General features: G+C 40.8%; 1 protein-coding gene across 1 annotated transcript; it reads right to left on the bottom strand.

Annotated features, from left to right (window-relative positions):
* Positions 1-402: 402 nt before the first annotated feature.
* On the bottom strand, positions 403-1032 carry LOC149246884 (uncharacterized). Its single transcript, XM_089442774.1, has one exon. It carries the CDS (start codon positions 1030-1032, stop codon positions 403-405), a length of 630 nt encoding a protein of 209 aa, XP_089298900.1.
* Between the last annotated feature and the right edge of the window lie 23790 nt (positions 1033-24822).

Below are 24822 nucleotides of genomic sequence, written 5' to 3' on the forward strand. Positions count from 1 at the left end.
ACTGGCGATGTAATAAAGGATCTCTCACATGATATATGTTATTTAATTGAGACACCACCAATTGTGAATCCAAATAAACCACTAATGATTCAATACCAAAAGATATTGCTTCAGATAGTAAATTAATGATAGCACTGTATTTAGCCATATTGTTGGATGTAGGACCAATACATATGCCTCTTGAGACTAACAACTAACCAAATGGATAATATATTACCCAAGCGGTGGAAGCTAAGTTCTGAGTATGTCTACTAGCACCATCAACGAATCCTAGATACACCAGATCACCCATCAAAACCTGCCAAAGAAGATAAAAAATACCAACATCACCACGAGACCCATAGACAGAAACAAACAACTATGTACAATATTTACAAAATAAATCAAATGCTAGGCAACAGCCTAGGCATAATACTTCTTAAGATAGAGCCCATTTCTGGGCTCTGAAATCACGTTTCCATCAAATTCAACCAACTCATATGCACCTTTCTTCAAGACCTTTTTTATGATAAAAGGATTGTACCACATGGGTTTGAACTTGCTTGCCCCCAAGGTGTCCTTATCTTGTTCATATACTAGGACAAGGTCACCTCCAGATAAAACCCTAGGACACACAACCTTTTCATATTTGGTTGTTACTCTATTTTTATGAGCTTCATTCATTGTGGTTGCATCCCGACGTTGCTCATCGAGATGTTCCAAATGAATAAGGTGTTCTTCAAGACTAGATGTTCTTGGAAGAATTTCAACTGCTAATTTGAGAGATGGAATCTCACATTCCCTAGGGATGATTGACTCCAAACCATAAACTAGTTCAAAAGGAGTAAAACCCGTGGCGGTCTTGGCAGACGTCCGGTATGCCCAAAGTGCAGGATATAGTATGATGTTCCAGTTGGATTTAGCTTTATTCATCTTATTTTGGAAATGACTGCCATGATCAGTGACAATCTCCCTTGGAATACCGAAACGTGAAATGATTTGGTTGAATAGGAAAATATTTTTTGTCTCACCATCATTATTGAAAGTAGGCATAGCTTCGACCCACTTCATAAAGTAGTCTACTACTACGATAATGTACTTGTGACCCTAGCCAAAGCCGAGTTACAAGTCATGAAATCAATACCCCACTTTGTGAAAGGACCGAAAATGATGATGGAAAAAATCAGAGCTAGATGAGAGTGAATTTTCCGAGTATATACCTTTACAAGGATGGCACTTCTTGATCGCTTCCATGCAATCTTTAAAAATCGAGGGACAAAAATAACCTGCACGCAAGATTTTTGGGGTTGTAGCAAGCCCAGATAGATGACCTCCAAAATATCCACTATGGTAGTCATTAAGGAAAGAATTAGCTTCCTCTAAGGTTAAATAACACCTAAGGATTGAGTCAATCTCATGACGATACAAAGTGTCACTGATAATAATATAATTTTTAACTAGGTGATGCAATTTTCTACATTCATCCTTTGAAAAATTCTAAGGGAACTTCGAAGTCTGGAGATATACTATGATGTCTCCATACCAAGGATCCTATGAAGATATTAGGAAGAGATGTTCATCAGGAAATGACTCTTCATAAACAACATCTTCTTCACAAGGAAACTTTGAAATCAATTCCGCAAATACTAAATATTTTTTAGACTTGGCTGACATAAATTTGAGATCGAATTCCTGTAATATGACAATCCATTTATTATACTTTCCCCCAATCACTCACCTACTAAGGACAAATTGAAATGGGTTGATGTCAGCCAAGGCAAAATATTTTCTAAGAATAATATAATGACGGAGTTGTTGTATAGCGTGAATTGTTGCGAAAGCCAATTTCTCTATATGAGAATACCTAAGTTCAGGACCGACTAAGCCTCGACTCAGATAATAAATCACATGCTCTCTAAGAGCATCGTCTTCCTGAACCAGAACCATACCAATGGTTGATTATGCCACAACGAGATACAAGAGGAAATCCCTACTATAATCGGGTGGACTCAAAAGAGGAGAAGAGGTCAATGCCTTTTTCAAAGCATTGAAAGAGCTAAGCAAAAATGTCCCAAACGAATGGAACTCCTTTATTCAATAATCGCATAAATCCTTTCGTAATCTCCACGTAATATATGATAAATCTCCTTAAGAAATTGGCTTTTCCTTAGAGACTCTGAAGTTGATGAAACGTTGACGGAGGAGGCAATTGAAGTATTGCCTTAACCTTGAAGGGATCAACACAAATCCCCTCATTGGACATAATGAATAACAATAACCGCCTGGATGTTGTTAGAGTCGGTCTAGTAGCCCTCCATCAGCGATCAAAGCTCTTTGCATTTGCATAAGTAGGTGTCTCATCAGTGTCATCTCATTGCATTCCATTAGGCATGCCATAACCCTGATGGAGGAGCTAGTGTCTTTATTCCCCTCTTGGCACTGCTGGATCAAGTTGTTTCAGTCAATAAACTCTTTCAAGGTTACTTGTCTTGTCTTGAGGTCAAAAGTCCTAGGTCTAGGGTTTAGGTCCAATTTGTCTTTAAGGTCATGTCTTTAAAAGTCAATAAATGCCCAGCAGGCCAGAGGGATGACTATCAAAGTATTTCTTCAAAAGATTTCATCTTGTATAGTTAATTTTTACCTTGGATTTAAAAACCCTGTTTTTAAAGCCCATGGTAATTTTCTCAAGTTTTTGTAAAAAATTGTAAAAATTCAAAATTCTTCGAAAGTCAGCATGCAGCCCTGGTCCCCTTTGCCAAGATTCCTCTGAAGCTATCCCTACAAAAATTTTCAAGAAAAAACATTAGTTCAACCAATTTCAGGACAAAAGGAAACCATAAAATCAGCAGCATTCAAGTTTTGAAAAAGTGTCATGATATAAACATTAGAAAGAAGGTTTGAAAGGAAATTAATTTAAATCGAGCCTACAAAGCTCCTCTCTCCCTCCATTTAGTCATCATTGTGCCTCAAAGCAATAGTGAAGAGTGATTGAAGAGAAATTGGGTGAAATTGCATAGAGTGCCCGCGCGCGACCCGTTCAAGCCTGCGCGCGACGTGTTGGGTGAGCGCGACGTGTCAGGGCGCCCATCGCAGTTCAAGAAAAGCACAGGCACGACCTGTTGGGCGCGCGCGACCCGTTCAGCCTTGCGCGTGACCTGTTGGGAATTCTTCCACCAAAATTCGCCTGTAAACTGCAAAACAACCCCGGATTGCTTCAAGGTTGCAGGTAGGCCTCCCATCATTAAAATACATTGTTTGCCAAAGCTTGAAAAGCATGAGAATGTATTTTAAAGTCATCATTTTGAAATAATGAGTCCAATGTATATTTGCTTAAGAATGTCAAAGTGTTAGTAAGGCTAGGGTTTGTCTTGCTGTTTTCAAGGTCATCCTTTTCACCCCCACTTTTTCCCTACATCCCATTTCCACCTCCCTTATCATTTATACTCAATCTCTCTACCAAAAATACCAAAAGCCCTAAAACCTTACCCCTATTCCTAAAAAATCAAGAATCTAACACTAAACCCTACCTCTCATAAAACCTTTGCAAACTAATAATTGTGTGATGGGGTATATATCATGATTCCTTCCCTTAAACTCCCTATTTCATATATTTTTCCCAATTTCCCTTAAAAGTCTCCCTTCCCTAACATTTCCCTTGTGCTATTTGTACCCTTGAAACAACATTTCAACAATTAAAATAACAGATTTTTTAGCAGAAGCAGCAGTACATTCCAGCCACTTTGCTCTCGAAACCATGTCAGAAACCGAAACCGACTATGAGCAAAGTGATGACTGTGAGTCAACTCCAGAGGTTGAGGTACAAAGGAGGCCTCACAGGGGTGGTAACAGTGGTCACCATAGGAGAGAGGAGCCCACCTCTTTGACCGATTTGCAGGCTTGTCCAATTGCAGTCACATGTTTCCGCTATCAGTCATGTTATGAATTTTGCGAGAGGATCTCTCAAATTCAGCATCACATGGAATTGGCCCGCTTGTTTGTTTTGCATTTGCATGATGGGCATGTGAACCTTGTAGGGGTGGATTTTACATTGACACCTGAAATTATTGCTCAAGCAATAGGGATACCTAATGTTGGAGAAGTGTGGAACAAGCGCAAACTATTGGACAGATTTCAGTATGAGCCCTACATTAAACCTGCCTATACGAGGCACATGACTGGTGTATTTCCTTTCAGATTTTTGAGGGATGAGTATGCTCCATTGATGAGGTTTATCATGCGCTATTTCACCTGTGAGGGCAGATTTTCATGTGTGTATTTGTACCATATTCGCTTGTTGATGCACTTCACATGGGTACGAATGATGAACATCCCTTTTTTCCTGTGCCAAAATATTGAGAAGATGGTGCCCTTGATGCAGAGAAGGAGCCCAGCACAACAATAAAGGAGCCTCTCTCATTATGGTTTGATCCAGCTTGTGGTCATACATCAGTTGGCTCAGCAGGGTATCACATGGGAAGATTTTATCTCTCGAGATTTTTTCACTGCACCACCATCACCACCCCCTGAGGTTGTTCATGAGGAGGGAGGACCTTCAAAGCAGCATGATATTCTTGAGACCAGACATTTCAGCTCCCCTCCATTGGTCACATATCAGAGAGGCCACGGGGCCTTATTTGCATCAGCTAGGCGAGTATTATCTCCACACCAGGTGGAAGGGGTCTCGCCTTCTTCATCAGCTCAGCGAGTGTTATCTCCACACCAGGTGGAAGGGGCCTCACCTTCTTCAGCAGCACAGGTACCAGAGAGAGGCAAGCAGCCCAAGATTGATGAGGGGCCATCAGGTGTTCCAGACATAGAGGTTGTTGATCTTGACATCATTTCTCCTAGCCTAGAGTCAGAGGAGATCATTCAGCACCTAAAGGCTGAAAATGACTCATTGCAGCACATACTGGAAATGGAAAATTGGACAATCACCTACTTAGAGCAGCGCAACAAGCAACTTGAAGAGGAGCACACTCTTGATGAGTTGCGGAGGATCCATGAAGACCGCAACTTGGCGCGCAAGAGACCTGGTGATTTGGTACCCGTTGAGCGAGAGGCTATGCTTCTCCAGGTCAATGCTCATTTGGAGAGGTTGCTGGCCAAGGCCAACAAAGATAAGGACCTGCTCCGGAACATGAAAAACCACTATTGGGCCCGAATGCACGTATGCAAGGCGAAAATGAAGGTGATCCAAGGGCGGTTGGCCAAAGCACTAAAACGAAGGAAAAGGCCCGATCCCCTCCACATCTTGGTTGAGGCTTCCTTGAAGGAGCATGATACTAAATGACTTAACTCCAGCACAAAATTCTAAAAATTTTGAGCATTTTCGGTCATTTGTGATTTTTTTTGGCAAAAAACAGGTTTTCTCCACCAAAGGGTCGCGCGCCGCGCGCGACATTTTTGTTGGGCAACTCCTTTTTGGGAAAACTCAGCATTTTTGGATTTTTCATGCAAAGATACACTTTCTTAGCAATTTCCAAGAAATTTCACCAAGTTTTGGGCCTCCAGAAGGTCAAAAAAACAAGCAAAAAATGACTTTCTGCCACCTTTTTGACACACAAAAAGCAGTCTTGGGAGATTGCAATTGTGGAGGGGCAAATGGCCACCAAATTCAGAAATTCCACTTGGGTTGGAAAGTAGACATCCAGACCTTTCCAACAAGCCCACGTTTGCCTCATTTGGACACCTGGAAGTTCCTCAAAAGCAGCTCCCAAGTAGCGCGACCTGTTCAGGATCAGGGCGCGACCTGTTGGGAAAGTTTGCCAATTTTTCATCTACAACTCAGGAATTCGCCCAGCTTTGACCAGTTTTGAATTGTGATGAGATTTTTCACCCTCTTTGATGTAATTAATGTATTTTCATGTTGACATGACACTTATTTACCTGTTCTAGAAGATTCATTCATGAAATAGTAAACATTTAATGAATGAATTGGTTTCCTAGCTTATAGAGGCAAGTTGTTTTGACTGCCTAGATTTTAGTCCTCAGTTTAGAATTGGTTGAAACAGCTCCTAGGATGATGAGCTCGACCCCTAGAGGTAAGGAAAGATGTTAGATTGCCTATATTATGTATTTTCTTGGTCATTTTCATGGTTGGACTCTTGAGGGAGAAAGCTTCTATTGTACTACTCATTGTATCTCTGCAATTTTGCCAAAGGAAGAAAGACGAGGGTTTTGCAGTCCTTTTTGGGATTCCTGTGGTTACATGTATTGATGGTTTGTTTCTCTTTGTACTTGTAAGTTTGTTATGTGACTCATCTTCTTACTTTTCTTTCTGCAAATTAGGCAAATGAAGTGTTAAAGTAGAATTCATGATTTCCATGCTCTGCTTTTAAGTTTGCTTAATATTTATGTTTTCATCTGTCTAAAGAGAACTCTTGAAGGTTTCTTGCTCTCTTTAGCTCCTCACCGGTCATTTCTATCCATTCACTTAATTTAAAGGCATCAGTACAGTTTCCTACCTTGCCCCAAAGAACCCCTTGCAAAAACTGTGTCCAATCCCCGCACCCAAAATTGCCTTTCCCCAACTTTCCACCAAAACCCTAAAAATCCCAAATCAAACCTTTTATCAGTTTACTAGCCTAAAATCAGTGTTTCCTCATTGGTTATCTCGCCCGTTGAAGATCCCTACCGAGATATACCGGAGAGAGCCCTCTCTTGCCCCATAGGGCTAGCTACGAGGCTAAGTGGTTTGATGTTGCCTTGTAGTTTACCTTTCTCAGCCTGAGGTGAAATTTCAAGCGCTAACATATTGGCGACCATACTGGGGAGAACAAACTTGTTTGTGGGTTGATGTGTTTGTCTCATAAGTCTTAGACGGAGCCTGAAGTTATGCCAGGTAGCCTTCGAAACGCTTTTGCTTTGCATAAGCGAAAGTAGATAAACGTTGCTTCAGTCCATCTCCGTGAGCTTGTGAATACAGCACTTCATTTGCATTTTACCCTAGTACATGTATCAAGTTCAGATCTGATTTTTGATAGTGAACAACGATCAGACACTGACAAGGCTGAAATCATTCACCTGGCGACTCTTTTCACTGAAAACTCCAGAGATCAATGCTTCATGGTGACTTCACTGCAGAGAGATCAGTAGCTGTGAGATTTTAAAGATGGACCGAATCACAAGAAGATATGCTCCCTTGAGCCGAGATCACATCCCTGGTTTTCCAAATAAAATTCCAAAGGTAGATTGGTCAAGGAATTTGCCTACATTTAAAGATGATGGTAAGAAGGATGCTGCTTTACATCTAGTTAGATTTCATATGCATATTCGCAAGTTGAAGGTGGATTTTCCTGAAGATTGCTTGATGAAGATATTCCTGGCCACTCTGGAAGAATTCCGCAGCAGCCGCAATATAGAATCAAACAGTGTGAAACAAGAGCACAAGAGGCAGCAGTTCAGCAGCAAATTAAACCTCCTTTTCAGCAGAATTTTGTTAGCCAAGAATCCGAGGATGAAGGTGATACGGTGGGAGAGGAAAACCACTTTTTCACTCCTGATGATCTGCCTACCTATATTACAGAAGAAGAAGAATTTGTGAGAAATTCAGTCATACATCAGGATGAGCATTATATCTTATCAAATGAGGCAGTACTTGAGGAAGAATCAGAGGAATACCAACGAGGATATCTCAATGCTTTGTCCGCTCAACAGAGGCAATTAAGAAACCGAGTTGTTCCCATAAATCCCATTCATAAAAGGAAAGATACTTCAGCAAAGAATGATTCAGCTTCCCCACAGACAAAAGGAAAAGACATAATTGATCCTTCAGCAAGTCAATCATCATCAGCAAACAAGTTAGATCAGCCAGCAAGCACACCGAGAGATAAAGTTGAAAAAAGAGAAGTTCCGGTTAAAGAAGGTGAGAAGGTTACAGCTTTCAGTTTGGAGAACGAAATTTCAAAGTTGAAAGTGTCCATTCCTTTGACAGAAATCATGAAGAACAGCACTTACCGAGGCCAAATTTCCAAGATGTTGAATTTTGATCCAATGCTAGACACGGTGAATGTAGAAGACGATCAGCCGGAATTGATTTTTGGGCCTGCTTTAAATGGTGAGTCTCCCGAAAGTGATGTTCCTCCATTCTATATCAGTTTGCGATTGCATGAGTATGTTTTACATAATGCTATGTTTGACTCGGGAGCTTCACATAATTTGATGCCGAAAGCAATTATGGAAAAGCTGGGACTAGACATCACAAGGAAATATCATGATTTGTATTCATTTGATTCCAGCCGGGTAAAATGTATTGGTTTGATCAAGGACTTGGTGGTGAGCCTAGATCAAATCCCAGCAAAGAATGTTTTGATGGATGTGGTGGTGGCGGATATTCCTCCGCGGTTCGGCATGTTGCTTTCGAGATCTTGGGGAGCCAAGCTCAAAGGTACACTTCAGCTTGATTTTTCTTATGCTACAATCCCGGTCTTTGGTCAGATGAGGAAGTTATATAGGGAGCAAAAGATGAAATACATGATCACTAGTAAGGAAAAGCCAGTTAATCATCCTGTAAATTATGTACATACAGATTTGGAATTGTTTGTTTTGTTTGCTGATAATTTTAATGAGATAGATAGTCAGTTGGTTCAAGCAGAAGATATACCAAACATTACAGAAAATTTTAGAGAAATTTTGAGAAAAGAAAGTGAAGAAAGGACCGTTGTCATGGAGCCAACAGCTAAAATGAAAGGGCAGCAAACAAAAAATGCAGAGACATCACAATTTCAACATTTAGAAGATGATGAGGATGGTCTTTGGACCATGGATTTTGATGGCGCTGTGGGCAGCGATGGTGCTGGTATAGGTGTGTGGATTCGAAGTCCATTTTCTGTCCGAAACAAAGTCCCAAGCAAGGTATGAGTATGCTCTTACAAATTGGCATTTGATTGTTCAAACAATGAGGCGGAATATGAGGCTCTCATTGCTGGCCTGAAAATCCTTCGGAAATTGAAGGAAAAGAATATAGCAGTATATGGCGACTCCGAGCTGGTTATAAAGCAAGTGAAAGGTGAGTTTCAGGCCAAGCATCCTCGTATGCGAGCATATCGAAATGCTGTCCTAGATATCTTAAAGCTGTTTTCTGAACATACTTTGACATGTGTGCCCCGTATCCAAAATGGTGTTGCGGATGCATTGGCTAAGGCAGCAAGTAATCTAAAAATCCCCATGAATTCCAGCAATAAGTTTGAGATTTATGTGAAGCACCGTCCTACAGTCCCAGACAATCAAAGATGTTGGCAAGTTTTCCAAGATGATGAAGAAATCAAGGATTTTCTGCAAGTTGAAGGTGAGTTCAAAGACATTTCCATAGATACAGAACCTGAGGAAGTAAATCAAATGGATGTATTGCAGCTTAAAGACAATTTCATTCCTAAAGGATTAATTCCTTTGGAAGAGCTGTTCGATCAAGATGATGTGGCTCGCAAACCAACCTTGAGGCCAATGAAAGAAGGTGTCGAAGAAGTGAATCTTGGAACAGCTGAAAATCCAAAGATGGTGAAACTATCGAAAGCATTGTCGCCAAAGGTAAAGAAAGAGTATATCAGATTGTTGTCTTCATTTTCTAATGTTTTTGCATGGGATTATTCAGATTTGAAAACTTATGACACAAGTATCATTCAGCATACCATTCCCATAAAGCAAAATCAAAAGGCTTTCCGACAAAAGTTGAGAAGAATTAATCCTAAGTTGCTGCCATTGATCGAGAAGGAAGTTAACAGGTTGTACAAGTCTGGAATTATAGTGCCAATCAGATTTTCCGATTGGATTTCCAACTTGGTGCCCGTGAGAAAGAAAACTGGTGAGATCCGCTTGTGTATAGACTTTAGAAATCTGAACAAGGTGTCGCTAAAGGACAATTATCCATTGCCCAAAATGGACCATATATTGCAGCGGGTAGTTGGGGCATCAAGGATGTCACTACTTGATGGTTATTCCGGGTACAATCAGATTTTGGTGCATGAGGATGACCGCGACAAGACTGCATTCACTACTCCATGGGGAACATTTCATTATGCCAAGATGCCATTTGGATTGAAAAATGCAGGTGCCACCTTTCAGCGGGCGATGGACATGGCCTTTGCTAATGAGAAGGATGTCTTTTTGGTCGTTTATCTTGATGATTTAACTATGTTTTCTAAATCTGATGAAGAACATTTGTATCATTTGACAATGGTGTTTCAAAAGTGCAGAAAATATGGTATCTCATTGAATCCAAAGAAGAGTCTTTTCGCCATGAGTGAGGGCAAGTTGTTGGGCCACATCGTTTCCAAAGATGGAATTCGTATAGATCCTGCATGTGTGGAAGCCATTCAGCAGTTAGAGCAGCCCCGAAACAAGAAAGAGATTCAGTCCTTCAATGGCAAGTTGAATTTTCTGCGCCGCTTTATTCCGAATCTTGCCGAGCACCTTAGAGAAATCACTAACATGCTTAAAAAGGACAGCCAGCTCAAGTGGACCGAAGAGGCGGTAAAGTATTTTAATTTGGTAAAGTTAATTTTATCCTCAGCCCCAACTCTAATCAGCCCGGATTATACACAAGATTTTATTTTATTTTCATTTGCTTCTGAGCATACATTGGCAGCTGTGCTGATGCAAAAGAGAGATGGAGTTGAGAAGCCTATTGATTTTTTCAGTCGTATTATAAGGGACGGAGCGCTGAAGTATAATATCATTGAAAAACAAGCATTGGCGTTGGTAAAAGCCTTGAAAGATTTCTGTGTGTACATACTGAATTCTCACATTTTGGCATATGTTCCTAATGCGGCTGTTAAAGATGTTTTGGTACAAGCGGAACCGGAAGGAAAGCGGGGTAAGTGGATTGCTGCACTATTGGAGTATGATGTGGAAATCAAGCCTACCAAGCTGATCAAGGGCCAAGGTCTCACTAAATTGATGGCTAAAACAAATCTCCATGTCCTAGACATTAATTTGATTGCTGCCTTGTCCGACGAAGATGAAGAAAATTCAGCGCTACAGGTATCTGATATCTTTATTTCTTCTCCTTGGTATGCTGATATTATATATGTGCTTCAAAATTTGTCTTCACCTCCCGGGATGCCTCGAAACAAAGCTAGGACATTGAAGTTAAAGGCTGCCAAATTTTGCATCATCAAATCTGCACTATATTGGAAAGACCCCGGTGGCATATTGCTGAATTGTTTGGTCGAGGAGGAAGCTAAGAGAGCTGTAGAGGATTTTCACAAAGGTGACTGCGGGGGTCACTTGTTTTGGAAGACCACGGCAAACAAGATCTTAAGGGCAGGTTTCTATTGGCCTTCGTTGTTTTCAGATGTATATAAAGCAGTCAAGAGTTGTCATGAATGTCAAATTTTTCAAGGAAAGCAGAAATTACAGCCCTTGCCTCTCAAGCCCATTGAAGTCAGTGCACCGTTTCAGCAGTGGGGCTTAGATTTCATCGGCGAAATTCATCCAGCATCTTCCGGGCAGCATCGATGGATATTGACAGCCACCGATTACTTCACGAAATGGATTGAAGCCATTCCCACCCGGCAGGCCACGGACTTGGTAATTATTTCTTTCCTTGAAAATAACATATTGTCACGTTTCGGCTGTCCACATAAGTTGATCACAGATAATGCAGCAACGTTTAAATCAAAGAAGATGGTTGACTTTTGCTACAAATATAACATCAGCTTGGGGCATTCAACCGCCTATCATCCGCAAGGAAATGGGCTGGCTGAATCTTCGAATAAATCTTTGGTAAACATCATAAAGAAGTTGTTGGAAAACAATAAGAATAGCTAGCACAAACAGTTAGTAAATGCATTATGGGTTGATCGTGTAAGTCAAAAAAAGTCAATTGGTATGTCACCCTTTGAACTAGTTTACGGGACAGATGCGGTGTTTCCTACTTCACTTAGTATTCCGGTAGCAAAGTTGCTTCAAGAAACTAGTGGCGAGGAGGATCCAATGCAAAGGCAGATTAGTCAAATGATTCATTTGCAGCAGACTCGAGAGGAGGTTCTTCAAACTACTCTTAAGTTGCAAGAGCGCATAAAGAAAATCTATGACAGAAAAGCAAAGTCGGATGACTTCCAGATAGATGATGTTGTTTTGAGGTGGGATGCCCGAAATGAGGACAAAGGGAAACATGGGAAGTTTGATAACTTATGGAAAGGTCCTTACAAAATTGCAGCATACCGTGGTCCAAATGCCTTTCTTCTCAAGGAAATGAATGGTGATGATTGTCTTGGAGGGTCGGTCAATGGCCGGCTGCTTAAAAGGTACCATGTCTGAGCATTTTCTGCTCTAGCCATTATCATTGTAATTACCATTTTACTTTATATTTCACTGCAAGTGTGCACTGATCTTTCATCTTTAGTCTGGGGCCCGCGGTGAAGGCTATAATTCTGAAGATGGAGATTAGTTGGTGTGAGTTTTTCATGTTGTTTTTATCAGTCAATTTTCTGTACAAAGTTGAGTTAGTTTGTGTCAAAGTTAGTCCAATTTTCAGTCAGTTGTCAAAGTCAATAAAGCTGTCCCAATTTGGGTCGCATGTGTAAATAATGACTCCATTGCCCAATGATTGAAAAGCACTGGTCTGCTCTCCCAGAGGTCTAAGGTTCTTGGTACCTCCAAGGAGCTACCATCCCCATTGGAGCCAATGTTAGAGTCGGTCTAGTAGCCCTCCATCAGCGATCAAAGCTCTTTGCATTTGCATAAGTAGGTGTCTCATCAGTGTCATCTCATTGCATTCCATTAGGCATGCCATAACCCTGATGGAGGAGCTGGTGTCTTTATTCCCCTCTTGGCACTGCTGGATCAAGTTGTTTCAGTCAATAAACTCTTTCAAGGTTACTTGTCTTGTCTTGAGGTCAAAAGTCCTAGGTCTAGGGTTTAGGTCCAATTTGTCTTTAAGGTCATGTCTTTAAAAGTCAATAAATGCCCAGCAGGCCAGAGGGATGACTATCAAAGTATTTCTTCAAAAGATTTCATCTTGTACAATTAATTTTTACCTTGGATTTAAAAACCCTGTTTTTAAAGCCCAAGGTCATTTTCTCAAACTTTTGTAAAAAATTGTAAAAATTCAAAATTCTTCGAAAATCAGCATGCAGCCCTGGTCCCCTTTGCCAAGATTCCTCAGAAGCTATCCCTGCAAAAATTTTCAAGAAAAAACATCAGTTCAACCAATTTTAGGACAAAAGGAAACCATAAAATCAGCAGCATTCAAGTTTTGAAAAAGTGTCATGATATAAACATTAGAAAGAAGGTTTGAAAGGAAATTAATTTAAATCGAGCCTACAAAGCTCCTCTCTCCCTCCATTTAGTCATCATTGTGCCTCAAAGCAATAGTGAAGAGTGATTGAAGAGAAATTGGGCGAAATTGCATAGAGTGCCCGCGCGCGACCCGTTCAAGCCTGCGCGCGACGTGTTGGGTGAGCGCGACGTGTCAGGGCGCCCATCGCAGTTCAAGAAAAGCACAGGCGCGACCTGTTGGGCGCGCGCGACCCGTTCAGCCTTGTGCGCGACCTGTTGGGAATTCTTCCACCAAAATTCACCTGTAAACTGCAAAACAACCTCGGATTGCTTCAAGGTTGCAGGTAGGCCTCCCATCATTAAAATACATTGTTTGCCAAAGCTTGAAAAGCATGAGAATGTATTTTAAAGTCATCATTTTGAAATAATGAGTCCAATGTATATTTGCTTAAGAATGTCAAAGTGTTAGTAAGGCTAGGGTTTGTCTTGCTGTTTTCAAGGTCATCCTTTTCACCCCCACTTTTTCCCTACATCCCATTTCCACCTCCCTCATCATTTATACTCAATCTCTCTACCAAAAATACCAAAAGCCCTAAAACCCTACCCCTATTCCTAAAAAATCAAGAATCTAACCCTAAACCCTACCTCTCATAAAACCTTTGCAAACTAATAATTGTGTGATGGGGTATATATCATGATTCCTTCCCTTAAACTCCCTATTTCATATATTTTTCCCAATTTCCCTTAAAAGTCTCCCTTCCCTAACATTTCCCTTGTGCTATTTGTCCCCTTGAAACAACATTTCAACAATTAAAATAGCAGATTTTTGAGCAGAAGCAGCAGTACATTCCAGCCACTTTGCTCTCGAAACCATGTCAGAAACCGAAACCAACTATGAGCAAAGTGATGACCATGAGTCAACTCCAGAGGTTGAGGTACAAAGGAGGCCTCACATGGGTGGTAAGAGTGGTCACCATAGGAGAGAGGAGCCCACCTCTTTGACCGATTTACAGGCTTGTCCAATTGCAGTCACATGTTTCCGCTATCAGTCATGTTATGAATTTTGCGAGAGGATCTCTCAAATTCAGCATCACAGGGAATTGGCCCGCTTGTTTGTTTTGCATTTGCATGATGGGCATGTGAACCTTGCAAGGGTGGATTTTACATTGACACCTGAAATTATTGCTCAAGCAACAGGGATACCTAATGTTGGAGAAGTGTGGAACAAGCGCAAACTATTGGACAGATTTCAGTATGAGCCCTACATTAAACTTGCGTATACGAGGCACATGACTGGTGTACTTCCTTTCAGATTTTTGAGGGATGAGTATGCTCCCTTGATGAGGCTTATCATGCGCTATTTCACCTGTGAGGGCAGTTTTTCATGTGTATTCATACCATATTCGCTTGTTGATGCACTTCACACGGGTACGGATGATGAACATCCCTTTTTTCCTGTGCCAGAATATTGAGAAGATGGTGCCCTTGATGCAGAGAAGGAGCCCAGCACAACAATACAGGAGCCTCTATCATTATGGTTTGATCCAGCTTGTGGTCATACATCAGTTGGCTCAGCAGGGTATCACATGGGAAGATTTTATCTCTCGAGATTTTTTCACTGCACCAGCATCACCACCCCCTGAGGTTGTTCATGAGGAGGGAGGACCTTCACAGCAGCATGATATTCCTGAGACCAAACATGTCAGCTCCCCTCCATTGGTCACATATCAGAGAGGCCACAGGGCCTTATTTGCATCAGCTAAGCGAGTATTATCTCCACACCAGGTGGAAGGGGTCTCGCCTTCTTCATCAGCTCAGCGAGTGTTATCTCCACACCAGGTGGAAGGGGCCTCGCCTTCTTCAGCAGCACAGGTACCAGAGAGAGGCAAGCAGCCCAAGATTGATGAGGGGCCATCAGGTGTTCCAGACATAGAGGTTGTTGATCTTGACATCATTTCTCCTAGCCTAGAGTCAGAGGAGATCATTCAGCACCTAAAGGCTGAAAATGACTCGTTGCAGCACAGACTAGAAATGGAAAATTGGACAATCACCTACTCAGAGCAGCGCAACAAGCAACTTGAAGAGGAGCACACTCTTGATGAGTTGCGGAGGATCCATGAAGACCGCAACTTGGCGCGCAAGAGACCTGGTGATTTGGTACTCGTTGAGCGAGAGGCTATCCTTCTCCAGGTCAATGCTCATTTGGAGAGGTTGCTGGCCAAGGCCAACCAAGATAAGGACCTGCTCCAGAACATGAAAAACCACTATTGGGCCCGAATGCACGTATGCAAGGCGAAAATGAAGGTGATCCAAGGGCGGTTGGCCAAAGCACTAAAACGAAGGAAAAGGCCCGATCCCCTCCACATCTTGGCTGAGGCTTCCTTGAAGGAGCATGATACTAAATGACTTAACTCCAGCACAAAATTCTAAAAATTTTGAGCATTTTTGGTCATTTGTGATTTTTTTGGCAAAAAACAGGTTTTCTCCACCAACGGGTCGCGCGCCGCGCGCGACCTTTTCGTTGGGCAACTCCTTTTTGGGAAAACTCAGCATTTTTTAATTTTTCAAGCAAAGATACACTTGCTCAGCAATTTCCAAGAAATTTCACCAAGTTTTGGGCCTCCAGAAGGTCAAAAAAACAAGCAAAAAATGACTTTCTGCCACCTTTTTGACACACAGGAAGCAGTCTTTGGAGATTGCAATTTTGGAGGGGCAAATGGCCACCAAATTCCGAAATTCCACTTGGGTTGGAAAGTAGACATCCATAACTTTCCAACAAGCCCACTTTTGCCTCATTTGGACACCTGGAAGTGCCTCAAAATCAGCTCCAAAGTAGCGCGACCTGTTTAGGATCAGGGCGCGACCTGTTGGGAAAGTTTGCCAATTTTTCATCTACAGCTCAGGAATTCGCCCAGCTTTGACCAGTTTTGACTTGTGATGAGATTTTTCACCCTCTTTGATGTAATTAATGTATTTTCATGTGGAAATGACACTTATTTACCTGTTCTAGAAGATTCATTCATGAAATAGCAAACATTTAATGAATGAATTGGTTTCCTAGCTTATAGAGGCAAGTTGTTTTGACTGCCTAGATTTTAGTCCTCAGTTTAGAATTGGTTGAAACAGCTCCTAGGATGATGAGCTCGACCCCTAGAGGCAAGGAAAGATGTTAGATTGCCTATATTATGTACTTTCTTGGTCATTTTCATGGTTGGACTCTTGAGGGAGAAAGCTTCTATTGTACTACTCATTGTATCTCTGCAATTTTGGCAAAGGAAGAAAGACCAGGGTTTTGCAGTCCTTTTTGGGATTCCTGTGGTTACATGTATTGATGGTGTGTTTCTCTTTGTACTTGTAAGTTTGTTATGTGACTCATCTTCTTACTTTTCTTTCTGCAAATTAGGCAAATGAAGTGTTAAAGTAGAATTCATGATTGCCATGCTCTGCTTTTAAGTTTGCTTAATATTTATGTTTTCATCTGTCTAAAGAGAACTATTGAAGGTTTCTTGCTCTCTTTAGCTCCTCACCGGTCATTTCTATCCATTCACTTAATTTAAAGGCATCAGTACAGTTTCCTACCTTGCCCCAAAGAACCCCCTGCAAAAACTGTGTCCAATCCCCGCACCCAAAATTGCCTTTCCCCAACTTTCCACCAAAACCCTAAAAATCCCAAATCAAACCTTTTATCAGTTTACTAGCCTAAAATCAGTGTTTCCTCATTGGTTATCTCGCCCGTTGAAGATCCCTACCGAGATAGACCGGAGAGAGCCCTCTCCTGCCCCGTAGGGCTAGCTACGAGGCTAAGTGGTTTGATGTTGCCTTGGAGTTTACCTTTCTCAGCCTGAGGTGGAATTTCAAGCGCTAACAGATGTGACGGCGAAAATTCATTTATTAGGGTTCAACCAAATCTTATAATGACGACATATTTCAAAAACCAAACGAAGTTGTTTTGGATGATCAATTCTCTTTCGAGAACGAGCAGTTATCTCATTCAAATATGCCTCTATTATGTGTTTGATGTCATTGAAAACATAAGACATGGCTCGCTGAAAAGTAGCACTAGAATTTTTTAGGCTAAAATGTATCTTTTTGTATGCAAACGTACCCTAGGAGAAAATAAATGTTGTCTTGTTTTGATCTTCAGGACGAATAGTTATTTGATTATTTCCCGAAAAACCTCCATGAAGGAAAACACCTCATTTCCAGCACACTCATCAGTGATCTGATCAATAAATGGAGTGAGGAAATTATCTTTATGACAAGCCTTATTCAAATCCATAAATTCGATGCATACTCTGATGGTTCCTTGCTTTTTATGAATGGGGACTGAATTTGAGACCCTATCGGTTAGAGTAACAGGGTATATGAAACCCGCCTTGAGCATCTTTTCAACCTCAGCTTTTATAGCTGCTACTTTCCTAACATTTACCGGTCGAATCGTTTTCCATAAAGGCTTAGTGTTTTCATACATCTTGATCTCTTGTTGAACTATCGATGTATCAATTCTAGGAATTTCTTCATAACCAACCGAACACATCTCGAAATTCCTTAAAAAGGTCAGTATAAATATTGACTTATTCATGGGAACATACAGTTCCAAAAAATATATTCTTGATAATATTGGGATTCCTGGAAATGTTCACCAAAATGGTTTCTAAAATATTAGAAATATTACCTTCAGCAAAAATATGTGTTGTGGCCAAAGGATTTAGAATTTATGAACACTTCCAGTTGAATAAGGACCGAACAAATTTGATTCAACTTCATGCAAATTAGAGAGAAAATGTGACTGGTGATGCAAATCATTCCATGGTCTTTCTGCATTATTCATTTCTTCTAAGATTTCTTCCTCAAACTGTAAGATGAAGTCAAGGCAATCCATAGCCGAAGTAGAGTCAACAATGCAGACAGGAGACATATCACCATCCAAGTACTCTGATGGGAGAAGAATGGGGTTAGAATATATAGAATTCAAAATGGATTGGGACGTGATTTCTATCATAGATATAGTATATTTTATTCCACCTACTCTCCCCTCTTCTAATGTGGAAGTAGAGGGGGGTAACGGCCAAGGATCCGAAAAATAATAAGTTCTAAATGAACCTTTTTGAGGAGAAATCTTGGAGGATAAAATGGAATTAACATGAGCGATAGGAGAAGGAAGATCAAAAGTACCCATCAATGAGGAATACATTCCAACTCCCAAATTCTCAATAGGCTACTTGGTATTCTTCACCCAAGGGATAGTATAGTCAGAAGATGCATTGGGATCATTAGGAGAATATGTCATTTGATCAATTGTAACAATTCTCCCTTCATGAGGGAAGCATGGGATGTGAAACAACGATGAAACAATAGCATCCATTACAGAAACCCAATTTTTACCCAACAAAGGATTATAATCAAGGTTGGTATCAACTATCTCTACCACGACATTGACAACCTTTCCCTCAACACAGACGGGAAAGGTTGGATGAATTCTATGAGGCCTATGAGAATGACCATCAAATGAAGTAAGGACAGTAGGGAAAGGAACAATTTTCGAACACCTGATAGCCTTCCAACATGACATTGACATGACGCATGTGGAAGCCCCTTCATCAACTACAGTTCAAAAGATATTCATTTTCCAATATGTAGATTTAATCTAGAAAGCCATGTGATGAGGGATTCTCTTCTTAACACATGAAATATAAAATGTAATAAAAAGCTATTTATTCGGACCGAATACTACAATCGCAGTGAGAAATTCACTCCTTTGTGTTAGACGCAATTGGAGTACCTCTAACACTAACATCGCACAGGGGAATTGAGTGATTTCTTCGACAATATAGTAGTTCTGAGTAGCCCTAGCATTGGGATTAATAGTCGAATGTTTTGTAGAGCCTTTCGGCATCCGAGGTATAGACTCAATTGTAGGCCTCTCGATATGGAGTGGATTTGGGATATCGGAAGTAGCCTTAACCTTAGAAGGTTTCGTCTCACCATAATCATGTGATCTTGTATCAACATCAACATGATACCTCACCATATACACATTTGATGTGGATTCCCCATCCTAGTTGCCTCCAGTGGAGGTTCCAGTACCAGCATTGGCGCTAGCAAGAATTTGTTGCCCTTGGGGAAAAGGGTTTGTCAACACAGCCTAGGAGCTTGAAGAACCCTGCTGAGCTAACAAGCACTGAGCATCTTGAATCTTAGGGAAAATATGGGTAAGATGATCCCCATTGCATAATTTTCATGGGAATTTTACTTTCTTTTTTGAATCCTTCTTGCCCTCTCTAGTATCATTATTGGGTTTGTTCGCATTCCCCTTCCCTGCATTATCTTTCTTCTTACCATGTCCCTTCTTCTTCCCATCAGATTTTTGGTCTCCTTTGGGATTCGAAGATTAGACAACATTAACTGCTAAAGGTTGGGAAGACATAGACACTGACAGTGTAGCCTGTGTCGGAGAAGCAAATTGTAAAGAAAATTGTTGCAATTGATTCAACGAGTTATTCATACTACTATCGATTGACCCTACAATTTTGTTAGCATGAGGTCCTGGATTAGGTTTGGCTACATTGATCTTCGACCGAGGAGTATCATACAGAATCTTGAAAAGGACTCCAAACTGAGAATATATGAGTTCTAATTGTTGGGCTCTAAATATGGCATGTTCTTCAGTGAACACTCCGGAGAGTGCCACATCCTTAGAAATCTATGGATACAAAGATTTCAAAAACCATTTGAGAAGGAACTCATCAAGGATATATGCCTTTATGAGCCTCTTCCTTTTGCGCCACTCTTGGATCTGGTCAGAAATATGAGTTTCTTTGTCTTGTTAAAAACTGGATAGAATCTCATTTCTAGCGTCATATCGGGCAGGCAATTGAAAATGATTTAGAAACATAATATCCAATTCACCAAACGTAGCAAAGGTGCCTCCTCTCAGCTCAATATACCATTTTGTAATGATTTCAGTTAGGTTGTGTTAAAATAATCTCAACCTAATTGAATCATCAATCAAGGAGTTAGATGAGCACCACAAATGGAACGTGGTTATATGATCAGTCGGATCCTCTCTAGACTTCCCTTCGAATTTTGGAATATCAGATGGAATTTTGGTGGGGACCGAAGGCCAAGCTAGATTGTATCGGATCAGATCATTTTTCAATTTCAAAATATCTGGCAAGTTTAAAGTTGTCAGGAATGGTAAGCGCGGAGGAGCAGGAGAATTCCACCCACCAAGAGCAGAATTTCCAACATTAGGAAAAGAGTATCCTAGATTTGGAGAGGCACTAGGTTTCCATGGGTTACTCGTAGAAGGACCTGAACCATAAGGAAATCCTTGTGGCCCAGAAGTATTCAAAGGGTATCCACTCCCTACCGCAAGGTAACCATGCATAGGGTAATTTCCTCCTAGTGGAACATTGAAAGAAGGGGAAAGCCCCTGATAAGGATTCCATGCACTAGCTAGCAAAGGAAAGACCTATGAGGTCCCAGCAGAAGGGAAGGGCATACTCCCCTGTTGACCAAATAGATGGGATAAGTTCCCAGCCCCTAAACCACTAACAGAAGGATTTGGCCATCCTTGACCTCCTTGGAAAGGATTAACATTCTGAGCTTGTCCTAAGTTCAAATATGGATTGGAAGGAAGAATATGACCACTTCCAAAATAAAAACCCTAAAAATATGTTGAACCAATTGGCATAGAATTCATAGATGTGGAAATAGTAGATGGGAAGGTTGAAGGAACTGAAGGAATCCCACTGGATGGCTGTTGGCATTATGATTCTGGTTTGGCTCTATGGTTCAGGTGTTGTACTTGATGGCAACTCACTCAAGTGGAAAAACTCTGTTCAGGCTCTCAAAATGAGTGAAAATAAGAGGTTCGCTGGTGCATCGTTCAAAAGGTGCGGACCTGCAGGTTCGCCATTCAGGAAGTGCGGACATACCCGCAGGTTCTCTGTTCATAAGGTGCGGTCCCCCAGTTCACTCACTCCAATGCAGAGAAGCGCGCTCACGTGGGGTTTCTTATGTTTGGCCCTTGGTATTTAGCCCGTCGATTCATGATCCTATGGTTTTGGCCCATGGTATAGGATCTAAATTATTGAACCCCGGTTTGGATCCCTTGTATTGGTTTTTGATGGTTTTGTCCCATGGTGTGGATAAGGGTTTGACTATAAAAAGGGGAAGGAGATCACTTGGAAAAACACTTGTGAAATTTGAATATCTTAAGATCTGAAATTTTGGGTGTTTGGTTTTACAAAGCTAGATCTAAATCAAGGAGAAAACTTAAGGCGAATCTATTGATAAGTCGTGATCTCTCGGGCGCATGATCAGATCTGTGGATCTGACTGACTGTGGCACATTGGAGGACTGTTAATTTGGCCCTAATCAGAGGTTCGCAGGCTATCCACGGCGTAGGTGCGGGGGTACGTAGTGCGGGAGAAGACGCAGTGCGGGGGTAAGCAGCGCAAAAAAAGGCACAGTGTGAGGTATGCAGCGTAGAAGAAAGCACAGTGTGGAGATACGCAGAGGCACAGAAGGAACATTGTGGAGGTACGTGGTCAAACAGATAGTGTTGTGCATATCTGAGTTGAGGTACGCAGTTCAGCAGAAGGAGAAAGTGCGGTGGTACGTAGAGCAGCAGAAGGATACGGTGCGGATCTACGCAGTTCCGGCACAGAAAGACTGCGGATATCCGCAGGTTTATATCGGTAAAGTTGCAGACCTGTCTTGAAACATTTGTTGGCTGTCTTTATCTATTGTTGCAGAGTTCTGGGTTTAGATTTCTGGTATTACTTTTCTGTTTACAACATTCTGAGAAGTTGGGTGATTCATTGGTTGATTGTATAAGGAGATTGGGTGATTTGCATGTACTTGATGATTATTTGATCTTCTTGGATCCAGTTTGAAAATTAATGAAACGTGGTCCTTAAAGAAGTAGAAGAGCAAAGGGGGTTGTAGCTCCCTTCCAGGAGAGACTGGAAAACGAGAGAGAGTTGTAGCTCTTTGCAGGTTGCAGCCTGCGTACTGGTAAAGGACTGCACCAGTACAAAATCCTTGTAAAAGAAGTTTCTAATTGAAAGAAGATAGAGACATATTGCAGCAGGTGGTTTTCACCCACATTGGGTTTCCACCTTATATCTGGTGTTCTTTGGTGTGCTTATCTATTTTTCTTGTTCTTGTTCATTATTATATGGCACTGACATACAAATTAATGATCAATATCTGAAGAATAAATTAAAGTATAAATCTGAAAGGCATATTGAAAAGAATTTGATAATACTGATTCACCCCCCCTCTCAGTATTATTTCCAACAATTGGTATCAGAGCAAGTTCTTCAGAAGAAGCTTGATCGCTTGAAGAAAGATCTTGCATCATGAGCAACTACGAGAGGGAAGCATCAATCAGGCCACTGATTTTTGATGGGACAAACTTCATTTCTTGGAAGGTAAGAGTTACTGCCTATCTTCAATCTCTTGGTACAGAAGTCTGGGATATCATAGATACAGGGTATACTTTTCCATCAGCAACTCCTACAGATCCAGCTAAGAAGAAGAAATATGAAACAAATGCAAAGGCGGTCAATACTCTATTAGGATGCCTATCTCAATCAGAATTTGTCAAGGTAATGCAGTTTAAATCTGCAAAAGAGATATGGGACAAGATTGTTCTAAGCTATGAAGGAGATGACCAGGTAAAATGAGCAAAACTTCAAACCCTCAGGATTCAGTATGAAAATCTCAGGATGTATAATGATGAAAGTGTGGCTAACTATTTTCTTCGTGTAGATGAGATTGTTAATTGTATGAAAAATTTGGGTGAAGAAATAAAAGAGGTTGTTGTGGTTGAAAAAGTTCTAAGATCTTTGTCCCCTAGGTTTGAATCTAAAGTTTCTGCTATAGAAGAAAAAGAGAATCTACAAAGCCTTAAAATTTCACAGCTGCACAGAATTCTAACTGCTTCTGAAATGAGGAAAGGAGGTCCATCAGATAGGAGAGAAGCTGCCTTCAAGGCTTCATGCAAAGGCGAGTACTACGAGTCAGGACATGTGTCAGAAGAAGAAGAAGAATCAAATTTTGTCAAAAATCTTCAACGGGGTACTGGACGGTTCCGAGGTAAGTTACCTTTCAAATGCTTTTCTTGTGGAAGAGCCGGTCACTATGCTGCCAAATGTCCTCACAAAGATAAGATTGACAAAGGGAAGGAACCTGTTAGATGGAACAAGAAACAAAATGCAACTAAGAAAGGTGACTACACTCATGAAGACAGTGATGGCCTATAAAATAGTGACGAAGATGAACGAGGTAATGATTATAAACTTTTAATGGCTTTTGAAGATGATGATTACATGGATGCTATAGATGTGGATGACTTTTTTGAAGAGATTTCTAGACTCAAGGCATGTTTAGAAGAAAATAATGTGATCATTGATACTTTGCAATTTCAACTTGATGAAAAAGAAAAATCTCTTGAGAAGTTAGAATGTGAAATTGTTGGCCTTAGAAAAGAAATTGAGAAAACAAAGGTTCCTAATCTTAAGTTTGTTAAAGGATCTGAAACTCTGGATGAGATTATCAATGTACAGCGTTCTCCACTAATCAAGACAGGTCTGGGTTATAATGGAGAAACATCTCAAGCATCCACCTCAAAGAGTTATCTAGATGCAGCAAGGAGGAATGAGCATAAGCCCAATGGAGATCATCAGGTAAAGCAGGGATGAATTACATCAAGAACAAACAGAGACTACCAGGTAAACCAGGGGCAATCCATCTTAAGGGTGAACAAAAGCTACAACCAGCCACAGGTAAAAACTTCTCAATTTGCTTCAAGAATGGATGACAATAGAAATTACAATCATTTGGCTGGTAGATTTGATAATCACAGAAATTTCTTCAATGGCCAATGTTTCTCTTGCCATAACTTTGGTCACAAAGCAGCTCAATGTGTTGCCTATAAAACAATCATGACTAGAGAAGCTCAAAAACAAAGAAGTATGACCGGGATTGTGAAAAGGACCTATAACAACTTTTCAGCTCTCGAAAATGAAATTGAATGTTCTATTTGTAATAACTTCGGTCATGAAGATTTTGAATGCAGGAGCAGGTTTCGGCAGACAAAGGAACAAGCCTCAAGCACCCAAACATGGAGAATAAAGGAACCAAAACCAGAAAGATGTGGGATAGCTTTTTATGCAGAAGGACAGGAAAATCTATGCCACATCGACAGCGGATGTTCGAAGCATATGACAGGTGATAAAGAAAAACTTGAATCATATACTGCTTTAGAAAATGGTAAGAAAGTTTCTTTTGGAAATGATACCCCTGCAGCCATAAAAGGAAAAGGCACTGCTCAGTTGAAAGAAAAGGTCAAAGCTGGAAATGTTTTGTATGTTGATGGATTGAAGCATAATCTACTGAGTGTCAGTCAGATGTGTGATCAAGGAACCGAGGTAATATTTCGATCAAATGGATGTAGCATTCGTGATCTTGATACAGGAAAAACAGTGATCAAAGGCAGAAGAATTCCAAATAATCTATACATATTTGAAGAAGGACAACAATAATGCTATTTGAGCAAGGATGATGAACATTGGTTATGGCACCGGAGGTTGGGGCATCTAAGCTTTTCAC

This window comes from Pinus tabuliformis, chromosome 7 (assembly GCF_031772625.1).
Source record: "Pinus tabuliformis cultivar Carrire ecotype Pingquan chromosome 7, CPIR1, whole genome shotgun sequence".
Classification (NCBI taxonomy): domain Eukaryota; kingdom Viridiplantae; phylum Streptophyta; class Pinopsida; order Pinales; family Pinaceae; genus Pinus; species Pinus tabuliformis.